Source organism: Ranitomeya variabilis, chromosome 1 (assembly GCF_051348905.1).
Source record: "Ranitomeya variabilis isolate aRanVar5 chromosome 1, aRanVar5.hap1, whole genome shotgun sequence".
Taxonomy (NCBI): Eukaryota; Metazoa; Chordata; class Amphibia; order Anura; family Dendrobatidae; genus Ranitomeya; species Ranitomeya variabilis.
Window position 1 is genome coordinate 995090156 of NC_135232.1, and position 23062 is coordinate 995113217.

The 23062-nt window shown below is 41.7% G+C and overlaps 1 protein-coding gene across 1 annotated transcript in view; it reads right to left on the minus strand.

Annotated features, from left to right (window-relative positions):
- DDX60 (DExD/H-box helicase 60) overlaps nt 1-23062 on the minus strand; it is a 288318-nt gene that overhangs the window by 5567 nt on the left and 259689 nt on the right. The window contains exons 34-38 of the mRNA XM_077279474.1: nt 21453-21574; nt 9517-9664; nt 6396-6538; nt 5841-5992; nt 2979-3041 (exon numbers count right to left, since the gene is read on the minus strand). Of these exons, the coding sequence (XP_077135589.1) occupies nt 2979-3041; nt 5841-5992; nt 6396-6538; nt 9517-9664; nt 21453-21574 (628 nt within the window). The remainder of the gene's footprint in view (nt 1-2978; nt 3042-5840; nt 5993-6395; nt 6539-9516; nt 9665-21452; nt 21575-23062) is intronic.

Genomic DNA, 23062 nt, shown 5'->3' on the forward strand with positions numbered 1-23062 from the left:
AGTGTTATAAAAAGCCCAATAATTAGTAAATCATCTCTCCCTGTGTTATCCCCTTAGTCAAATTACATTTTTTTATTTTAGATTTATTTTTTTTATTTCATTCTTTTTCTATTAGAATTAGGGTTTTTCAAAAGTAAAAAAACGAGAAAAAAAAATGACCATATGATGACTGGTGTGGAGCACAAGTGCTCGCCACTCAAGTTTGCATCGGGTACTGGGGTATGTACAGAGTATCGCCGGTGCTCAAGTGATATGCTCAAGTCCCTGCCCTCCATGGTTTGCGACTGGTAGACACCCAAAAAACATGCGGGGATTGCCTGTGCATACCCCAGCACTCCATGCAAATTCGAGTAGTGAGCACTTGCGCTCAACAAAATCCATGAGGGTAGTTTCCAAAAGGGGTCACTTGTGGGAGGCTTCTGCTGTTCAGACACCATAGGTGCCCTGCACATGAGACATGGAGGCCACAATCTATTTCAGCCAATTTCTGTCCCAAAACTAAAATGGTGCTTTTTCTGTTCCAAACCCTCCAAAGAGAACATTTTGACTATACGTGGAGTATCGCTGTGACATTTTGTTCAAACTTTTTTTTTTGTGATATTTTCAGAAATAAATGCAAGTCATATTAAATAAATGTTGCCACACTAATGAAATACAGTAAGTCACAAAAAACAATCTCGGAATCAGTGGGATCCGTTCAAGTGTTCCAGAGTTATGACCTCTAAGTGACAATAGTCAGATTTTAAAAATTTGGCCAGGTCAGGTGAAAATTAGCTCAATCACTAAGGGGTTAAAACATAAAATGGCAAAAAGAGACTAAGACCACAGCATCAAAAATGGTATAAAAACATAACTGCAAGTAACCTAATTTAGCTAATAGGTGCAGAAATACTGCAGAATAGCAGCAACATCAAAAACACACCAAATGCTTATTGTGGGAATATAGTCTTAAATGGCCAAAATATTTGGACTGCAACATTTGTTTGATGTCTAAGAACAGACTAACAAGTTTTATGCCATGATTTATTGTCTCTGTAATGCCTCCTTCACACGTTCGTGTTTCGAGTACGTGTGGTATCCATTTTTCATGGATATCTCACATACCCATTATAACCTATGATGCTATGTAAATGTACATTTTTTTTGCAGCATGGATGACAAGGGCCAATGCAATACTATGGGTCCGATAAAAAAAAAATGACAGCGCACACGGATGGCATCTGTGTGCTGTACATGTTCAACATTTCTTAATCTATACTGGAAAAATTCCGATGACACACTGATGGTAAAAAAGGAAACACTGATGGGAAACACTGATGACATGGTACCATTTTTTTCACGCATGTGTTTAAACACGGACATGTGAAGAAGGCCAAAGGCCTGGTTAGACGGCCATATTTCACATTTCTTGACAGACTGCAATACCCTAGACCAGGGGTGTCAAACTGCATTCCTCGAGGGCCGCCAACAGGTCATGTTTTCAGGATTTCCTTAGCATTCCACAAGGTGCTGGAATCATTCTGTGCAGGTGATTAAATTATCACCTGTGCAATACAAGGAAATCCTGAAAACATGACCTGTTGGCGGCTCTCGAGGAATGCAGTTTGACACCTCTGCCCTAGACCGACCACTTGACTCCTGACCCAAACTAACTTGTAAACTTCCTTGAGGCTGGTAATTTGTCATGAGACTCCTAGTTGGTCAGGGCACTGCCAACTATGTGAAACCATATGTGAGTGGCTAGTAAAGAGAGAGTATGATTGTCAAATTTAATGGGACTTCTTTTTTTACATAGAGTTAAGTGTTGAGGCAAACTTGTATGAAGGTGCACATGAGTATGCAGTTTTATACGGCATTTATTCAATTGTTAAGGTGCCTACTTTCAGGAAATGAAATTATACTTTAGAATGTAGGTTTATTTCTTTATATGAAAATTTTAGTGGCATTAAAAGATTTAATGCCAAACTCCGGAGTGGATCCCATATAAAATTATTCTAAACGCATTGTTTGTATTTATTTTTTTTAATTCTCCAAATTTTTGCTTTAAAATGGATGCAAAATACTGATTTCAATGCCGTCACTAGCACTAACACATCCAAGGGCACATTACATCCAAGGGCATTATTACAATGTGGGGGCACTGAAGCTGGGTGTTACTACTGTGGGGGGACTTACAAGCAAATTATTACTGAATGCAGCACTGAGAAGATCTCTTGTATATGGGCACTAATGGCGGACTATTCTCACACAGTGGCACTATATTTGTGGATGTTGTGGTAATCATTTGTGACAACATATGATAACATAACAGCATATCTAAAGTACAGCATTTTGGGGTATCATGCCATACTGCGGGCACAATAATAAAGGCAAATAGTGCAAAAGGCAATAGAATTGGGGTAACATTTTATTGCTGGTTTGTGTAGATTGAAGAAGTGTTTAGGTGGGTGCTGGAAAAGTAAGGTGCCAACGTCATCCTGCCTCTGCATACAAGTTCATAATCGAAGAAGTCTTTGTATGGGCCAGATGGAAAAAGTTAGCTGCTATTGAAGTAGACATATATTTTAATAGGATGTTAAAACGTGATGTGAACCTAGGAAGTCACTATGTGGTGTTAATATTCACCATGACCACGGTTTCTGGAAATAATCCCTCTACTGTGTTATTTTGTCAGTGTGTCTGTTTTTGCCATAAGTATTTTTCACGTACGGACCCATAGACTTGTATGGGAACTCTTCATAAGTGATACCGATAAAACAAAATAGACATGTCTCTGTGATTTTTGCACAGACAGTCCCTAAAATAAAACGGACATGTGAAGAGACTCATACTACAATGGGTATGTGTTCTATATGTGAAAATTACGGCTAGAACATGTAGGTGTTACACGGACATCTGAATAAAGTTTTATAGTAACTTTATATAGGAAAGGTGGACTATTGAATAAATAAAAGAACTGGTTAGGAATAATGTCTTACCTTATAGATGCAATGGTAAGGTAGAAGTCCCTTAGTTTGTAATAGGCGTCCCCTGAATTAAACCTGTGAAAAATGTACAAAAAAAAGATTCCTATTTAGTGAATGAAAATGGCAAAAATATGCATATTGTGGGGTTTAGCCACAAATAAAAGTTGATTTTAATAGATAGATCTTGGAATAATAATAACTTCCACAATTTGATATGTTTAAAAATAATGTTCCTGTGCTGAGATCTTATTCAGGTGCCCATGCTGTGTACTGTCTAATGGCTGTGTCTGACTGTGCAGGAACATTTCCCCACTTTTCCCCCTCTCCCTCCCCTCCCCTTCCAACCCCTCCCAACCCCCACTTCTGCCGGCGAGTGCTGATCAGTACTTGATTGCTCATTTTTTTTTTAATTTTGTGTGCCCTGCAGCGGCTGAGCACTGATGAGTGACACAAATCACTGATCAACGTCCAGTTTTCCAGGACTTTTTTCATCCCTATCAATTTTTCTCCCCCCCCCTTTGCACCGCCTACGTGCCTGCATCCTGAGTTTATCAGTGACGCAAATAACTGATTCGCACTTGTGCTTGCTGTTTTCAACTTTTTTTCTCCAATTTTTCTACCCCACCCCATTTTGCACCCCTCTGTGTGTGCTTCCTGCAGTCGTCATTATCAGGCGTAACCCAATGATTAGTACCCGCGCTCGCTTTAAGCAAGAACTTTTTTTCCCTATTTTTTTTGTCCCTTTTTTGCACCACATCCATATGTGCGTCCTACAGCTGTCAACTGCTGGTCGGGGACGAACATCACTGACCCGGACTCCAGGTGTTTTTCTTTGTAGAAAAAAGAATTGAGTACAAAAATTTAGATTAGTTGTTAGGATTAGATTAAGGACAGTAAAAATATACTGTAATAATCGTCGTCTACTGCAGTATTTCCTTACTGAATTGACTTAGAGTCAGATAGTAAAGAGTAACAATATACCATAGTAATCATCTACTACGGTATTTTTTACTGGATTGAGTCAGGTTTAGTGTCAGATAGTAAAGAGTAAACAAAATATTAATTTAGATTTTGCAGTGATTTATGACTCATGCAGGGACTATTGACCCCCTGTTTCTATATATAGCTTAGAAGATTTCAGACGTCAATTTTTAATCAGGTGATGTCTTAATGATAAACAAAAGAATTAGCTGGTTGGAAGGGAAAAGTGAGCAATTGTAAGTGCACAGTACTGTATATAATATGATGACTGCAATATATTACGAGAATAAAAACTTTGATGGAAGGAGGAGTGCTTATTCAAAGAGAACCTGACATCTGATGCATGTTGCCCAATTCCAATGCGCAGTGGCTTCTCCCCATCCACTTCTCTGGATTAACAGGTCTTTGCCTGTATGTGCACGTAGGCAGAGAACTGTTGAACTAGGGCAGCTGGCGAGGAGAAGCCACCGAGTACCCCCCTGTCCGATTACTATGACACGTGGCTTGGTCCCTGGTGACTATTAAGTATGTTTTTCTCTGAAACACTGCAGCATTCAGAGTCAAACATGCCTAACAGCCAGTACAGCAAGTGCCTGATACATGCTGCCCACGGATTGGACAGCATGTATCAGGTGTCAGGATCCCTGCCGGAAAAAGCCGAAGCCGTTAATGAGCGGCCCCGGAAGCAGATGCGGCCGGGAGACAGCGGGACGGGAGGACACATCACTGGACGGGTAAGTATAATTATAATGTTTATTATTAATTTTAAGCTTTATTTACAGAACACTTTGGCTCACTGCCTGAGACAGCGGGACACAGACTCTGATCCGGGACGGTTGGAACTAGGCTAGATGTCTTGTACCAAAATTAAAGTTGTTTTCTGTGTTATTTTTCCTCAAACACTCGAACGCTTATTCAGATGTTTTGGACAAATTCATGAAATGCGACTTTTACCAAATGTCACTTTTTTGTTTTACGCAACTCACTCCAGTGAAGTAAGGTTTTTGCAGGAGTTTTCAATTTGGCACATTTTTGCACCTTGCTCATGGATTTGCGACTTTTGGTGCAAAAAAGTAGCAAAAATTTGTTGGAGACCAAAAAAAAACGAAAACAGCATTTTTGATTTTGTGTCAAATACATAAACCACGTGGTCCATATTGAAGAATTTTACATAAAATATATCAGCTAATACAAGACAAAAACAATTAAACAAATTGCAAAAGATAAATAAGGCTCTAAGTGTTTATAATTTTCTTTGTAATCTCCCGAGACAACGCTCTCTTTAGCTTGCCTTGGTCCATGTTCAGTGTAGTACACACCATGATACTAAACAGCACTGTGACTACTTTTCTCCCTATGAAGAGGCAAACTGACTGATTACAAGTTTGTAGACACCGGTGATACTTAATACAGAGGACATGTCTTAGTATAACATGTCCCTATGGTCAAATTATTTTCAACCTTTTCTAAGGATACCATCATTTTTGTACAGGCCATTTTCATTAGTTTTTGTTTTTTTTTCACATTTTACTGTGGAACCACTATTCAAAAGCAATGTCTGATTTTCAATGGTTGATATTTAGTCAACTGAAAATTAATTTTATCAGTTTCAAGTTATATCAGTGACCATTGTTGTGTCTTTAGCTGAAGGGTATTAACAGTTTTATCCATGTGGGTAACAACGTCAATTGAGCCCAGGAGACCTGACTTCACTAGAACGACGCCAGCCCTGGAGGTGAGAATACGCTGTTTTGATTTTACATGGGGTAATGTAGCAATTGAGAAGGGGTCGTCCGAATAGCGGACCACCTCTATAATTATTTTAGTAATAACTAGATAAACAATAGGAATGCATAACTATATTCTGTAAGTAAAGAAGAGTATAAAACATACCCATTATCTTCCACAATGGCTATCAGGCAACCATGTTTGAAGAAATCCAAGGCATAGGAGTTAAGGTACCTTTTTCGTCCAGAAGTACAATTACTCACAAATGGTAAGAGTGGAATATGCTTCTCAGGAATGTAAGCAGTTTGCATCATGAGCTGTGGGAACATCAAAGGTACCATTTAAAAGTAAAAGAAACTTTCTCTAGCTTGATGCTATATATATTGGAAGTGGTATTATATTTCCCCTGCCTCACCCCCACCATCTAAACAAATGCAATTGATTGCATTAACCATGAGCCTGGAAAAGGCCTGAGCCTGTTCATTTTTGTAATGTTTAAAATTGTAGTAATATGTCAGCTGATGGACTTTCCCTCTGATTACTGTGGTAAGATTTAGGACTATATGCCATAATGTGTAATATGGCACTCTCACCCCCTTGGTAAGACTGGATCCCTCATTACTCTGCTTCTCTTTATGATAAAATTGAGTTGAGTGTACCTGCAGCAGTGTACCTTTTCATGTTCATTCATTTCATATTTTTATTAAACTTTTTACTTACACTGCTCAGGTTTTCCATGTTCAACAAGTCCTCATCGGTATTTCCTGAAAGACATGCAAAGGGGGAGATCCCATTTCTTCCCTCACAGCATGGCATCAGGTGATCGACCAATCCTGAATCCTTACACTCTGTACCTGAAAAGTCTGATTGCAGACAGTGCATTAGAGAGAACATGCTTAGAGAAATGTCATTGGATTAAAAAATAGAAACAAACTTGAAATATAATTTAGATATAATGATATAATGGAAAAATTATTTATCTTATTCCTTGGCAACTGGCTGCAGCAGGAGCCTCCCCTACTCCCTGAACAAGTTTCATCTGCATAGCATCCATTAAATGAGAAGGTTACTGGTAAAGAAACCCATGTTCTCTGCAGGACAGCTTTTATGATTGATTTGCTAGCTTTTGTAGTAATTTAACCCGTTCTTAAAGCTGAGTATTTCTCAAGCCTTCAGAATTCATTATAAATCAAGTCGGTGATGTATGAGCTCCAGTGGCTGTTGAACTCCTATGTCACCGAGTTGATTAATGATGAGCTCAAAGGACTGGTATGCAAATTGTCTCTTCAGAGAGGAAGAGGACTTGAACTGTAGTGCCACCTATAGGAAGTAGCAATCCTACAAGTCATTATCGACCCTTTAACGAGCCTTGTCACATGACTTAGATAAAAGCCAAATCAGAATCTCAATTTGTAGACACTGTGTTTCGGGGTACTGCCTCTCGTCAGTACAAAGTATGAGACCTGATTTCCATGGGTGAGAGGCTGAGACTGGGAATTAAAAGGTAAGGTTTCTCCTTGTGGAGAGTAACAGGTCTGGCATGCCCTCAACAGGGCAGACAAAGTACGCCTGTGCCAGAGCCGCAGCATGAAGACAAGAAGAGGACGTCATCATATGAAGATAGGAGGCCCCGGACCCGAAGCCCATCGGATGCGGACCGCAGCGGGACCGCCCCTGGGTGAGTATAATCTAACCTCTTTTTCTCATCTTTCAGGATACGTCGGGGGCTTATCTACAGCATTACAGAATGCTGTAGATAAGCCTCTGAAGCCGGTGGGCTTAGCTCACCTTCGATTTTGGGGGTGACAGGTTCCCTTTAAACTGTTGAGATCAGAGCTAACTTTCTTTCTAATCTTTTAATACCCCTTTAAAGGCAATCTGTCAGTAGGATCTTATGGGCATGCATGTCATAGAAAGCTGAATAAAATGATATATTGATATCTGCAATGCAATGTTTTATTCCAGAGAAATCCAAGCTTTTCTTAATATCTAAATGAGTTGTTAAGAGCTACAGGCAGGACATAGATCTCCCCAGGAATCTTCCTCCAGAGATTATATTAAATGAAAGGAGGCGTTACCAGTGTGAGACATGTAATGACTGAGAGCCTGCTCTCCTGATCTACAACTCTCACACTGGTAATGCAAGGCAGTCTAAGAAAGTAAGTTGAGCTCTAACTGGTTGCTATAGGCAACACGATCAGTTGACAATAGGTAATGGTTACAGCTCACCCCTTCCTGCATAGTCTCCCTCCGCACGTGACAGAGAATGGTTAAAAAACCATAGAAATCAATAGGTTATTTTTTATTGAACCTTTTTTATATAAATACTAGACTGTAGCCCGATTCTAATGCATCGGGTATTCTAGAATATGCATGTCCCCGTAGTATATGGACAATGATGATTCCAGAATTCGCGGCAGACTGTGCCTGTCACTGATTGGGCGAGGCAACCTTTATGACATCATCGTCGCCATGCTGTGCCCGTCGCTGATTGGTCGAGGCCTGGCGGCCTCGACCAATCAGAGACGCGGGATTTCCAGGACAGACAGAAAGACAGAAAAACCCTTAGACAATTATATATATAGACTAGACTGTGGCCCGATTCTAATGCATCGGGTATTCTAGAATATGCATGTCCCCGTAGTATATGGACAATGATGATTCCAGAATTCGCGGCAGACTGTGCCCGTCGCTGATTGGTCGAGGCAACCTTTATGACATCATCGTCGCCTTGGCAACCATTATGACATCTACGTCGATACTGTGCCCGTCGCTGATTGGTCGAGGCGAATTCGCGGCAGACTGTGCCCGTCGCTGATTGGTCGAGGCAACCTTTATGACATCATCGTCGCCATGCTGTGCCCGTCGCTGATTGGTCGAGGCCTGGCGGCCTCAACCAGTCAGAGACGCAAGATTTCCAGGACAGACAGACAGACAGAAAAACCCTTAGACAATTATATATATAGATGTCTTTCCTACAGCATATCTCTGAAATTCTGCACAGACAAGATAGCTTCCCCATAATCCCGTAAAAGTAACAGAATAAAAAAATCTACAAAAAAAAAATCTGAAGAAAAATATATGCTTTACTCTAGGATTTGAAAAGTTAAAAAAATAAATAAGGTGACACTATCAGTTTTGTTTGGTTTCATATATGGATGTGTAAATTGCTAGAACTTGACTAGTTTAATGAGGGAAACACAGTACGCCCCATTCATGACTGCATTTGTGCTATTTTTCCTTAGTTTTGGTGTTTTTCATCTGCTTTTTATTTGTTCCCTGTTCTTTTAAATTGAAGTCTTTATTTAAGCTTACATGTGTTGTTGTTTGTTTTTTTTCATGTTCACCTTTGTGGTATGGGTTTGGGTTTTTCAGATGTTTTTGGCTGCTTCCACAATTGTGACTTTTTAAAAAATCCCCAAATACTTGTGTAAATATACTCTGGTCCAGCATGAAGTGATTTCATATACTTCTGAATATTTTGCAACATTTTAGCAGAACATGCAACTTTTTGCTCTTAAAAAGTTGCAAAAAAGTTTGAAGACAAAAACAAAGAGCATTTTTGATTTTGCAGAGAATTCTAGAAAAATGTGAGCCATGTTAAAGAATTTGGTATAAAAGATATCAATGAATACCACAAGAAAAGAAGAGGATTTTTGCCATTTTTCTCCATAGAAATGCTAAAATACTTGTTAATAAAATAAATAAAAACACTAACTAAAAGTCATCACCATTTTATACATGCATTTAAAAAAAACCCAATAATAATAACAACAACAACAAAAAAAAAAATTGTGAAGGAGGCCAAAAGCATTCTACAAATATGCTAGAAAATACTTACTGATTTTTGAAAGTGGTAGCTGGTGCTCCTTCTCCATATCTGCCAGTTTAGAACCTGCAAGAATGCATTGTCCAAATAGGGTTGCAACTTTCCAGTTGTATTCCTCCACAACAGAAGCAAACACTTCTGGAAGACAATCAAGAAAAACCTGTTCCAAAATAAAGTGTATGAGTTATTTATTTATTTTTTAATCTCATTTATTAAAATCTCCAGAACATGCATACTTGTTTTTATGGTGGTAATGAGGTGGCATTATTCTACTGTGTCATCTATTGAAGCCATAGGTTGGATGTCCAGATGTTATATACCACTGATATATTTAAATTGTTTCCACCTTCCGACTACAGAAACATCTCACATGCTGGTTTTAGCTGAAAGAGTTTTTCATTATCAAAATATTTATCCAGTGTAGCGAGTTTTAAAAATATATTGGTGTAAGATTTATGAAAGCAACCATAGAATCATAGAATGTTAGAGTTGGAAGGGACCTCCAAGGTCATTGTGTCCAACCCCCTGCTCAATGCAGGATTTACTAAATCAACTCGGACAATCAATCATAACACAGCATTTATTTCATATATTGCTCTGGAAAAAATAATGGTGTGCTTGTTTGGTTGTTACGGGCAGCAAATACTATTTTTCATTTACATATCAGTTTTTATGAATCTTCCTTATTGTTTTTAATCCTTCTCACAATATAAGAACACAATAATGATGCTATAGAAAAACTAAAGCTATATCCAACAAGGCCATTTTCATAAAAATTGCAGTATGTCTAAGGCCGGGTTCACATTAGCGTTTCTGTGCACAGCGTATGATCCGCATACATCCACATGCATCATGCGTACATATCTTTAACATGGTGTACGCAGGGACATGCGTTTGCATGCGGATGCGTGGTTTCGCAGTGTGCTGCGGTGACCGGTGAACGCAACATGTTGCATTTTTTGAGGAGTCAAATATTGCGCAATCTTCCGCATGCTGGTGATTGCGGGTGAGTGCATCAAAAAATGCATTACTGTCTATGGCAGTGTTCCCCAATTCCGTTCCTCAAGAGCCACCAACAGGCCATGTTTTCAGGATTTCCTTACTATTGCACAGGTGATTGAATTATTGCCTGTGCAGGTGATGCAATTATCACCTGGGCCATACTAAGGAAATACTGAAAACATGACCTGTTGGTGGCTCTTGAGGACCGGACTTCGGGAACGCTGGTCTATGGGAATGCATTGGTATGCAAGGACATCCATACGCATGCGTTTGATGCACATGTGTACTTCGGTCTGCGCGTGTCCAGGAACCGATTGAGACATGCCCGTTAAGACATGCCCTCCTGGAAATATGTGCATAACCAACGCAAATGCAGGCAAAATGCATACAAATGCATGCACACCCAGTGTTTTTTTTTTCATTATGCATAAGCATAACCATGTGTTTTGGCATGTGTTTGCATATGCAGATGTATGCATTGAAACGCTAATGTGAACCTAGTCTTAGGGTACTGTCACACAGTGGCACTTTGGTCGCTATGACGGCACGATCCGTGACGTTCCAGCGATATCCATACGATATCGCTGTGTCTGACACGCTACTGCGATCAGGGACCCCTGAAGAATCGTACGTCGTAGCAGATCGTTTGAAACTTTCTTTCGTCGTCAAGTGTCCCGCTGTGGCGGCATGATTGCATCGTGTGACAAAGGTGTGCACGATATTGTATACGATGTGCGCACAGTAACCAACGGCTTCTACATCGCAAATACGTCATTAAATTATCGCTCCAGCGTCGTGCATTGCAAAGTGTGACCGCAGTCTACGACGCTGGAGCGATAATCATACGACGCTGCAACGTCACAGATCGTGCCGTCGTAACGACCAAAGTGCCACTGTGTGACAGTACCCTAAGATTCCTTTAACGGTTCTTTAATTTCAAGTATAAAAATAAAATATATTTAAAGGGAAACTGTCACCCCCCCCAGGCGTTTGTAACTAAAAGAGCCACCTTGTGCAGCAGTAATGCTGCATTCTGACAAGGTGGCTCTTTTAGTTCTGGGTGCTGTAACTGCCAAAATAATCAGTTTTGTAATTTGTCCTAAATACCTTTTCTTCAGTCATGGAGGCAGGCCTTTCCCCCCCTGCTGCAGACGCCACACAGCCGTCACTCAAGTTTTCTTGGCGCCGGGCGCCGCCTCCTCACCACTGTTTTGAAATGAGCCGGCGCCTGCGCTCTTTTCTCCTGCCTTGGGCAGGCGCAGTGAGCGCTGCCCGTCCTCTGTGCTCATATGCAGTCTAGCTGACTGCGCCTGTGCGGCCTCCCTGCCTGTGAATCCCAGCCCCGCAGTGTCTTCTGATTTATTCACATTGCGGGGCGGGGATTCACAGGCAGGGCGGCCGCACAGGCGCAGTCAGCTAGACTGCATATGAGGACAGACGGGCAGCGCTCACTGCGCCTGCCCAAGGCAGGAGAAAAGAGCGCAGGCGCCGGCTCATTTCAAAACAGCGCCGAGGAGGCGGCGCCCGGCGCCAAGAAGATTTGGGTGACGGCTGTGTGGCGTCTGCAGCAGGGGGGGAAAGGCCTGCCTCTTGGACTGAAGAGAAGGTATTTAGGACAAATTACAAAACTGATTATTTTGGCAGTTACAGCACCCAGAACTAAAAGAGCCACCTTGTCAGAATGCAGCATTACTGCTGCACAAGGTGGCTCTTTTAGTTAAAAACGCCTGGGGGGGGGGGGGGGGGTGACAGGTTCCCTTTAATACAATATATTTTTTTAAATATATGCTCCCATAAGTGACCCCATTTTGAAAACGATGTGACACTTTTCCAGAGTGTTTGTTCTACCGGTATCGTTTGACACCCCCCCATATCTCTTGTGACAGATGACAGGCCTGAGTGGGGGATGGTTTTGTGTGGGATAAGTTAAAGGTTTTATTGCTAACATTTTGGGGGTATAAAACATTTTTTGATTACTTTCAATACAAGGTGGGATCACATTCTTGTAATCTACGCTGATCACTTGCGTGGGGGTTTCTGTGTAAATCCCGCAAAAATGCGATTCAGACTCTGAGGGAATCGCCCACCATACAGAGACAGATGGAGACACTTTGAAGTCCATTTAGCATCTGTTCAAGTGGTATCCATCTTTTTAGGTATTCACAGAACTGTGGTCGTCCACACCTATGCACTAAAAAGTCGTCTACAATGATGGGACATCACTGGACTGGAGACAGACTCCATCTTCCTTGTTTCCTTCTGCGGTTTTCTCTAAATGTCGTTTTTTGGGATTTACACAGAAACCCAGACATAAGCGCACAGGAGAGAGCATAGAAGAAATGTGAGCCAAGCCCTGTTCGGAATTTTGCGAGGTGAAATGAACATAAAGACAGTAGTATAAGAATAGTTGTTTTTATTTTTGAGTGGTTCACCTTGCGGAATAAGTGATAAGATGGCTTCATTCTTCGGGTCTATGTGATTCAAATGATAGCAGATTAATATGATTTTTATGTTTTGCTGCCATCACACAGAAAAAATGTTGTTTTTTTACAAAAAAAAAGTTATTTCTTTGCCATATTCTGAGAGTTGTAACTTTTGTAATTTTGGCAAACAGCGCTGTATGAGGGCTTGTTTTTTATCAACGAGCTGGGGATTTTTTTGGTACCATTTTGAGGTATAAAACACTTTTGTTCACTATTTATTCAGATTTTTCAGACACAGAATGACCAAAAACAGCAAGTCAGTAACTGTTTTTATCAATTTTTTTTTACACATTTCTGTGCACTAAAAGTGATAAGACCGATTTATTCTTCGGGTCAGTAAGATTACAGCGATACTATGCTTTGCTTCTTTTACAGGCTAAAAACATTTTTACAAAAATTTATTTTTTATTTTTTTCCCGAATGAGCCATATTAGTTTGTTTTTTGCAGGACAAATTGGTAGTTTTATTTATACCAAGGCAGGTACTAGCAATGAGGTTATGGACAGACAGACTTAGCATACCTAGCAGGTACTAATGAACATGGACTTAAAAACTAGCTAGCGTGTTTAGGAAACAGACTATCGACATTGCACCGGCAATTACATGCAGGTGAAGGTGCCTTAAATAGTAAGTGTCTTCTAGCCATTGGCTGGGGACACTTTAGGACTGTGCGCTCATGGCCCCTTTAAGAAGGAAGGAGAGTGCCCTAAGCACAGTGCCCCGGGGATCTGTGCACCATGCGCATACCCCGGACAGCAGCAGATAAGGAAGGAGAAGGAAGTGCGGAACAGGGGCCATGGTGGGTGAGTTAGTTGGTGTACCTGCTGGGGGAGGGAAGCAGCATGCAGGGACCCCGGCGCTACAGTACCCTCTCTTTACACCCTCTCTTTTTTAAGCCTGCAAGAAATTTCTCCAGAAGGAGAGGGGCATGGATGTTTTCCCTGGACTCCCAGGACATCTTCTGAGGACCAAATCCATTCCCAAGAAAAGTTTTTTCCTCTTATCCTCTTGTTGGCCAGAATGTTCTCTACCTCCAAAAACGTCTTCAGTGCTGACTGGAGTAGGAGCGGTACCCAGATCTTTGAAAAAAATGACTGAGGACAACAAGCTTGAGGAGAGGCACATGAAAAGAATTGTGGATCCGTAAAGAGGCTGGGAGTCTGAGATTGTAGGCTACTGGATTAATTTGGTTTATAACTTCAAACAGATTGATGATGCATGGGCCAATTTTACAATTTCTTGTTTCTTGAGACATACCGTACATAATTATATGACAGCCAGACCTTGTCCCTACAACGAAACAGAGGCAGATCCAGACGTCTCTTGTCTGCGTGTCTTTCATCTGTTCAGAGGACTTCAAAAATGTGGAGTTGGCATCCTCTCAAATCTTAGATAAACCTTTGATGAGGGATTCAGCAGTAGTAATATTGGAGGAAGTAGATACAGGAAATGGAATATTCGGATGTTGACTGTAGACCACAAAAAACTGAGATTTGGCAGAGGATTCACTCACATCGTTATTGTATGAAAATTTAGCCCAAGGCAGGATTTCGGCCCAGTCACTGTGGTGGGAATTGACGAAGTGTCGCAGGAAGTTGGTCAGGATCTAATTGACCTGCTCATCCTGGCCATAGGATTGAGGATGGCAGGCAGAAGAAAAATCCAGACTGACATTTAGTAGTTTGTAGGTGGCCCTGTAGAAGCGATAAATAAATTGGATGCCTCTATCCAAGACAATATGGAGGCATAAAATATGTAGCATATACTTCTCTACAAGCACCGGATGATCAATTTAAATATACATCTCAAAGCATAAAAAAATAAAAATGGGAACACCTTTAGAAAAGGAACATTAACATCTTTAGTTTCCAAATATGTCACTATTTTTAGTTTTATTTCAACATTTTTAGTGGTGCCACTAATTTTATAATATATTTAAAAAAATATAACCCCTTCACAACATATGACGTATGTACAGTGGGTACGGATAGTTTTCAGACCCCTTTAAATTTTTCACTCTTTGTTTCATTGCAGCCATTTGGTAAATTCAAAAAAGTTCATTTTTTCCTCATTAATGTACACACTGCACCCCATCTTGACTGAAAAAAACAGAAATGTAGAAATGTTTGCAAATCTAATAAAAAGAAAAACTGAAATATCACATGGTCTTAAATATTCAGACCCTTTGCTCAGACTCTCATATTTAAGGGTACCGTCACACAGTGGCATTTTCATCGCTACGACGGCACGATTCGTGACGTTCTAGCGATATCGTTACGATCTCGCAGTGTCTGACACGCTACTGCGATCAGACACCCTGCTGAGAATCGTACGTCGTAGCACATCGTTTGAAACTTTCTTTCGTCGCTGGATCTCCCGCTGTCATCGCTGGATCGTTGTGTGTGACAGCGATCCAGCGATGCGTTCGCTGGTAACCAGGGTAAACATCGGGTTACTAAGCGTAGGGCCGCGCTTAGTAACCCGATGTTTACCCTGGTTACCAGCGTAAAAGTAAAAAAAAACAAACCGTACATACTCACCATCTGATGTCCGTCAGGTCCCTTGCCGTCTGCTTCCCGCTCTGACTGTCTGCCGGCCGGAAAGTGAGAGCAGATCACAGCGGTGGCGTCACTGCTGCGCTCTGCTCTCACTGTACGGCTGCACTCAGTCAGAGCAGGAAGCAGACGGCAAGGGACCTGACGGACATCAGATGGTGAGTATGTACGGTTTGTTTTTTTTTACTTTTACGCTGGTAACCACGGTAAACATCGGGTTACTAAGCATGGCCCTGCGCTTAGTAACCCGATGTTTACCCTGGTTACCAGCGAACCTCGGCATCGTTGGTCGCTGGAGAGCGGTCTGTGTGACAGCTCCCCAGCGACCATACAACGACTTACCAACGATCACGGCCAGGTCGTATCGCAGGTCGTGATCGTTGGTAAATCGTATAGTGAGACGGTACCCTAAGTCACATGATCTCCATTTCCTTGTGATCCTCCTTGAGATGGTTCTAACTCCTTCATTGGAGTCCAGCTGTGTTTACTTAAACTGATAGGACTTGATTTGGAAAGGCACACACCTGTCTATATAAGAGCTCACAGTGCATGTCTTGTAACTTCTGTGTAATGGTAATCAAGTAAAGGCCCCGTCTCACATAGCGATTTACCAATGATCACGACCAGTGATACGACCTGGCCGTGATCGTTGGTAAGTCGTTGTGTGGTCGCTGGGGAGCTGTCACACAGACAGCTCTCTCCAGCGACCAACGATCAGGGGAACGACTTCGGCATCGTTGAAACTGTCTTCAACGATGCCGAAGTCCCCCTGCAGCACCCGGGTAACCAGGGTAAACATCGGGTTACTAAGCGCAGGGCCGCGCTTAGTAACCCGATGTTTACCCTGGTTACCAGCGTAAATGTAAAAAAAAACAAACACTACATATTCACCATCTGATGTCCATCAGGTCCCTTGCCGTCTGCTTCCTGCTCTGACAGTGCCGGCCGTACAGTGAGAGCAGAGCGCAGCGGTGACGTCACTGCTGTACGGCTGCAGTCAGAGCAGGAAGCAGACGGCAAGGGACCTGACGGACATCAGATGGTGAGTATGTAGTGTTTTTTTTTTTTTTACATTTACGCTGGTAACCAGGGTAAACATCGGGTTACTAAGCGCGGCCCTGCGCTTAGTAACCCGATGTTTACCCTGGTTACCAGTGAAGACATCGCTGGATCGGTGTCACACACACCGATTCAGCGATGTCAGCGGGACCTCAACGACCAAAAAAAGGTCCAGGCCATTCCGACACGACCAGCGATCTCACAGCAGGGGCCTGATCGCTGGTACGTGTCACACATAGCGAGATCGCTACTGAGGTCGCTGTTGCGTCACAAAACTTGTGACTCAGCAGCGATCTCGCTAGCGATCTCGCTATGTGAGACGGGGCCTTAACACTGATGGGTGGGGAAGTTTCAAATTTCTATTCATGTCCCTAATGCTCCTATTGGCTCATAACTTTTTCCTTTGTCTGTGACACTATTTAAAGTGCCTATATGTGCTAATAAACCAGAAATACTGGATACATCATATAAGGCTGTGCTGCATTGATTTCCCAAGCGCACGTAAAACAATTCTTATGAATTTGGAGTTCGAAAGGCATAGAAGACAGTGTATTTCGCTCACAGGTACATCATCTCCGAGACCGGCCTGAAAATGGATCCCGAGAAGGTATCCGCAGTTTTGAAGTGGCCTCGTCCATATGGTCTGAAAGTTATCCAGTGGTTTCTCGGATTTGTGAATTACTACTGCCAGCTCATTCTGCATTTCTCCTCTCGAACTGCTACTATTTCAGCCCTGACCCGCAAGGGGGCCAATCCTAAGATATTGACTCCAGAGGCAGGAAACACCTTTGTTTCCTTAAAACAGGCCTTCTCCTCAGCTCCTGTGCTGCATTGTCCAGACAATAACAAGCAGTTCTTTCTGGAGGTAGATGCTTCTTTTGTTTAAATTCTTGTTACTTTTTTAACAAATTTAAAATTTATTTAAAACTTTTAAGCTTTCTTGTATATTCCTCTTTATCCCTCTCATCCGGTAGTTTGGGATATATTGTTAATTATTCCCTCTGGACAGAAGCAGATTACATGCAAAAGACTGAACAATAGAAGCACCTCTTCCCTCGACACGATAGGCCTCCTGATGATGCTTGGTCATCTTTACCTGGTTAACCTGCATGGACTCTGAAGATGTTGCCGGAACTGAGGCTTGCTGCATGATTAGCCTTTGAAAGTAGGAACCAGTCTTCTCTCGCCGGTCACCCCTTTGGAATTCTCCTGAAACCTGATGTCAACCAAAGTTGCAAGAGACACCAGGTCATCCAGTGAAGTGGTTATGACTAGCTAGCTCGTCCTTGTGTCAGGACTTGAACCCAGCAGCTCTTGTGCACCAGGCTGCAGCTCTTCCCTGTGAACTATTCAGCTTGCTGGACAGTTACTTGCTAATCCAGATACTAATACCTGTGTTGCTTCTGAATGTCTCCACCCTGAGTTCCTGATTATCTCTAACCTGATTGAATACCCTACTTAAACATGGGATTGCACTTCCTTCCTTGCAAGATTTTTGAGCTCACAGCCTTTACTCAATCCTCCATTCACCTGCTGCTTCATTCCAAGATCATACTGCTGCTACCATGTACCGACCCCCCTAGTTAATCTGCAATTTTCAAACTTTGAATTTTCATGCCATTGAGTCACAGAGATATGTCACAAAAAAATAGATAATAACATTCCCCACATGTCTACTTTACATCAGCACATCGCTTTCTGTTCCGGTCTTTGGGAGGTAGAATGAAAAAAAAAACCCAGCAATTCAGGAATTTCTTTTTTTTGGGAGGGGGGTTTATGCCGTTATCTGTGTTGTATAATTGATAAAACAGTGTTATTCTTCGGGTCAGTCCGATTACAGCGATACCTCATTTATATCGTTTTCTTACATTTTGGTGCTCTTACACAATGAAAACTACACTGCTCACAAAAAATAAAGGAAACACTTAAACAACAGAATATAACTCCAAGTAAATCAAACGTCTGTGAAATGAAACCGTCCACTTAGGAAGCAACACTGTTTGACAATCAATTTCACATGCTGTTGTGCAAATGGAATAGACAACAGATGGAAATTATTGGCAATTATCAAGACACACTCAAAAAAGGAGTGGTTCTGCAGGTGGGGACCACAGACCACATCTCAGTACCAATGCTTTCTGGCTGATGTTTTGGTCACTTTTGAATGTTGGTTGTGCTTTCACACTCGTGGTACCATGAGACGGACTCTACAACCCACACAAGTGGCTCAGGTAGCGCAGCTCATCCAGGATGGCACATCATTGCGAGCTGTGGCAAGAAGGTTTGCTGTGTCTGTCAGCGTAGTATCCAGAGGCTGAAGGCGCTACCAAGAGACAGGCCAGCACACCAGAGACGTGGAGGGGGCGTAGGAGGGCAACAACTAGCAGCAGGATCGCTACCTCAGCCTTTGTGCAAGGAGGAACAGGAGGAACACTGCCAAAGCCCTGCAAAATGACCTCCAGCAGGCCACAAATGTCCATGTGTCTGCACAAACGGTTAGAAACTAACTCCATGAGCATGGTCTGAGTGCCTGACATCCACAGATGGGGGTTGTGCTCACAGCCCAACATCGTGCAGGACGCTTGGCATTTGCAGATTCACAGATGAAAGCAGGTTCACACTGAGCACATGTAACAGACATGACAGAGTCTGGAGGCGCCGTGGAGAGCGATCTGCTGCCTGCAACATCCTTCAGCATGACCGATTTGGCAGTGGGTCAGTAATGGTGTGGGGTGGCATTTCTTTGGAGGGCCGCACAGCCCTCCATGTGCTCACCAGAGGAGGTAGCCTGACTGCCATTAGGTACAGAGATGAGATCCTCAGACCCCTTGTGAGACCATATACTGGTGCAGTTGGCCCTGGGTTCCTCCTAATGAAGAACAATACCAGACCTCATGTGGCTGGAGTGTGTCAGCAGTTCCTGCAAGATGAAGGCATTGAAGCTATGGACTGGCCCGCCCGTTCCCCAGACCTGAATTCAATTGAACACATCTGGGACATCATGTCTCGCACCATCTACCAACATCACGTTGCACCACAGACTGTCCAGGAGTTGGCAGATGCTTTAGTCTAGGTCTGGGAAGAGGTCCCTCAGGAGATCATCCGCCGCCTCATCAGGAGCATGCCCAGGCATTGTAGGGAGGTCATACAGGCACATTGAGGCAAAACACACAACAGAACATCATTTCCTTGTCTTGAGGCATTTCCACTGAAGTTGGATCATCCTGTAATTTGATTTTCCACTTTGATTTTGAATATCATTGCAAATCCAGACCTCCATGGGATATTCATTTTGATTTACATTGATCATTTTTATGTTTTATTGTTCTCAACACATTCCACTATGTAATGAATATTTGCAACTGAAATATTTAATTCAGTGACATCTAGGATGTGGTATTTTAGGGTTCCCTTTATTTTTTTGAGCAGTGTATTTTTTTCATTCAAATATTTATTAGAATTTTTTACTGTTTTCTACTTTTTTAAAACTTTTTTTACGTTGTCTCACTATGGGACAATAATTTTTTGCAGGCTGATCACTTCTACAGCATGGAGATGCAACAGCATCCACATGCTGTAGAAACTGTCAGCTCTGCACAGACAGAGAGACTTTCTGATCATGCATTATGCATGATCAGCATGTTTCCTAGCTCTGGTGACCTGGATGTCATCATAACGACATCCAGTCACCATGGCAACGATCGGGACCCTGCGTCATGCCGCAGGGTCTCCGTTCGAAAGGCAGAGGGTCTGTCAGCCCTCTGCCGGCACCCGGAATGCTGCGATAATGTTTGATTGCAGCATTTCGGGGTGAAAGTACTGGGAGCAGTCTGTGACGGCTCCTGGCACTTAGTGCCGGGTGTCAGCTGTCAGAATCAGCTGACACCTGGTGGAGATCACCCGCACACCACCCATGTGCGCAGGCGATCGTGCAGATGTAATAGTCCGTGTGCCATGTATTGATGTGTAGTTTAGCTAGTAAAACAGATGTGCAAAATAATATTTGTGACATACAGATTAGGAGATAGATAGGCATGGATAAATGTAGTGATTTGGGGGAATTTTCATTTTGCATTTAAAACACCCCAAATGAAACCCAAAATGATTTGCACAAGAAATGAAAAAAACTCTGTACAGTCAACTTGTGATAAGCAAGCACATCGTCTCAGACTGACACTTGTTTTATTTGATTTTTCTGTAAAAATTCTTGTGCTGCCTTGCTATTTCTTTTTAATGCATTAAGAGAAAAGAAATAATGAAATTGAAGTGTAGTAGGATCACTGCCTTATCATTAATGAATCTATAATGAGTCTGGCATTGCTGCTGGTATCTCTATGATCTCCCTTTGTTGTATCAATTGAATATTTATATTATTATTAGACTACTACACTCATCATCCTTATTGCTGCAGTTGTAGAACACATTACTGTCTGGAGTACTTGTCCAATGTTTTAGGACTTTCTCTTACTATCTTTATTGCTGAGCAGTGAGCTCTGACATCCTCTCACTATTTGAAATCATGTTTAAAATGTTTGCTACGTTCCCTGCCTTTTATACAGGCTGTGATAGGTCCTTTTGATTGGTTGCACGAAACCATGTGATCTGATAGCTGCTGAGCATTTTTTGGCAATTTGTGCAAGTCAAATAGCAAATTGTTTTAATTCATTGAGATCTGTGAATTTCATAAAATTTCACTCAAATTTGATTTGCATTGAGTTGATTTGCTCATCTCTAGCTGCTATGCTTTGCTTTGTGGCAAACAAAAGTGTAAACTTACAGGAATGCTACCCTCTAGTCAAATTCACTGAATCCTGTAGGTCAAACATGTGCAACTTTTTCATTTTTTTACCTTTGACTGTGAAAAAACTTCATCCCCTGGAAATCTGTTTGGTGGTAAGTATTGTCTCCCGAATAGATGTGTCAATATCAGTACAATGTTTTCCATAACTGAGTCAGGGAATTTGGTAGGATCTATGCAACAATAAACACAATGGTATGAATTATGATGTGCCTTGATATATATTTTTTTCATTTAAAATCCCCAAAATTAATCAAAACGGATTGTTAACTCAGTTAGAAAGTTATCGACGGTCTATTTTATTTATTTACTGTGTTGAAAAAAAAATCAGTAGTACACATGAAAACAAGAAACTTTGTACTGTATCTTATTTGAAAAATCTGCTTCTTTCTGCACCAGGATTAATCATTAATTTTCAAAATTCTCTATTTTGGGTAAAATATTCCTTCAGTGAATACAGACTTTACCATTACTGAGATAGGAGATTTCAGTTGTTGTTCATAAAGTTCTATAGTGAACTGATATTTCAGTAGAACTTGGATCAGAATGTCTGTCTGCCTCTAGGTCCTCACTTCTCCCTCTATATAATTTTAAAACCACAAACTGTCATCTATCTTGGTAACGTGAAAATTTATCTTCACTGAAAATAGATTTTAGCGATTTCACCCATGAATTAAGAAAGAAAAATCAATTCGGGAGGAGAAGCAAATTTTTCTGATAAGATATATTACAAACGGGCCATCTCGAGCAGAAAGGCATATGTCCTCTAGGACGGTATCACAACAGCTGTTACTGGCCACTTGGCTGCTTTAGCGGCCCCAGACTGGCACTGCTTGGGTGTGCCAGTCTGGCCGCTTGACAATTTAGCAAAAGCAGCCACGCAGTACAGTTGCTGACTTGACGTCACTCAGAATGCCTAGCACTGCCCACTAGAGTGGATCTTCAAGCAAGACTCTGGGCCAAAGAGGAAGCAAGCAGCACAGGAGTAATTGACAGCAACCCATTTCCTCATGTATATTTGCAACTATAATTGTATGCATATAGTGGATATAAAAAATCCACACACCCCTATTAAATTGCCAGTCTTTTGCAATGTAAAAAGAAATCATACCAAAAAGAATAATTTAAGAGTTTTTCCATCTTTAATATCAAACATATAAAATGTACAAGTTCATTGTGGTACATACTAAAATCATTTTGAGGGTGATTTTCCTGGCATTTCCTCAATTTCATTTTACAGCAGAAGCCATGGTCATAAACAGCTTAAAACACAGCAAAGGAATCATTGTTGCAAGTTATCAGCAAAAGGGAACAAAAAATTCCATGGCATTAGAGATAACATTGATCCCCGTGAAGACAGTCTTCAAGAAGTGGCTGAAATTTGGCACAACAGTGACATTACTTAGGATTGGATATCCCTCAAAAATTGAAAAATTGATGAAAATAAGAAAATGATTCTGCAAGGCTGCTATGAGGCCTACAGCAACAAGAAAGGAGCTGCAGGAGTTTCTAGCAAGCACACTGGTTGCGTATGGCATGTGGAATGCCCGCTAGGGCCGTGGGGTACTTGGGCCGGGTCCGACGGTTCTAAAAGAGGCGATCACAGCAGCAGTGACCCGGTCCGTGGCCCTGGGTGTCCAATGAAATTAATGAAATAAGGG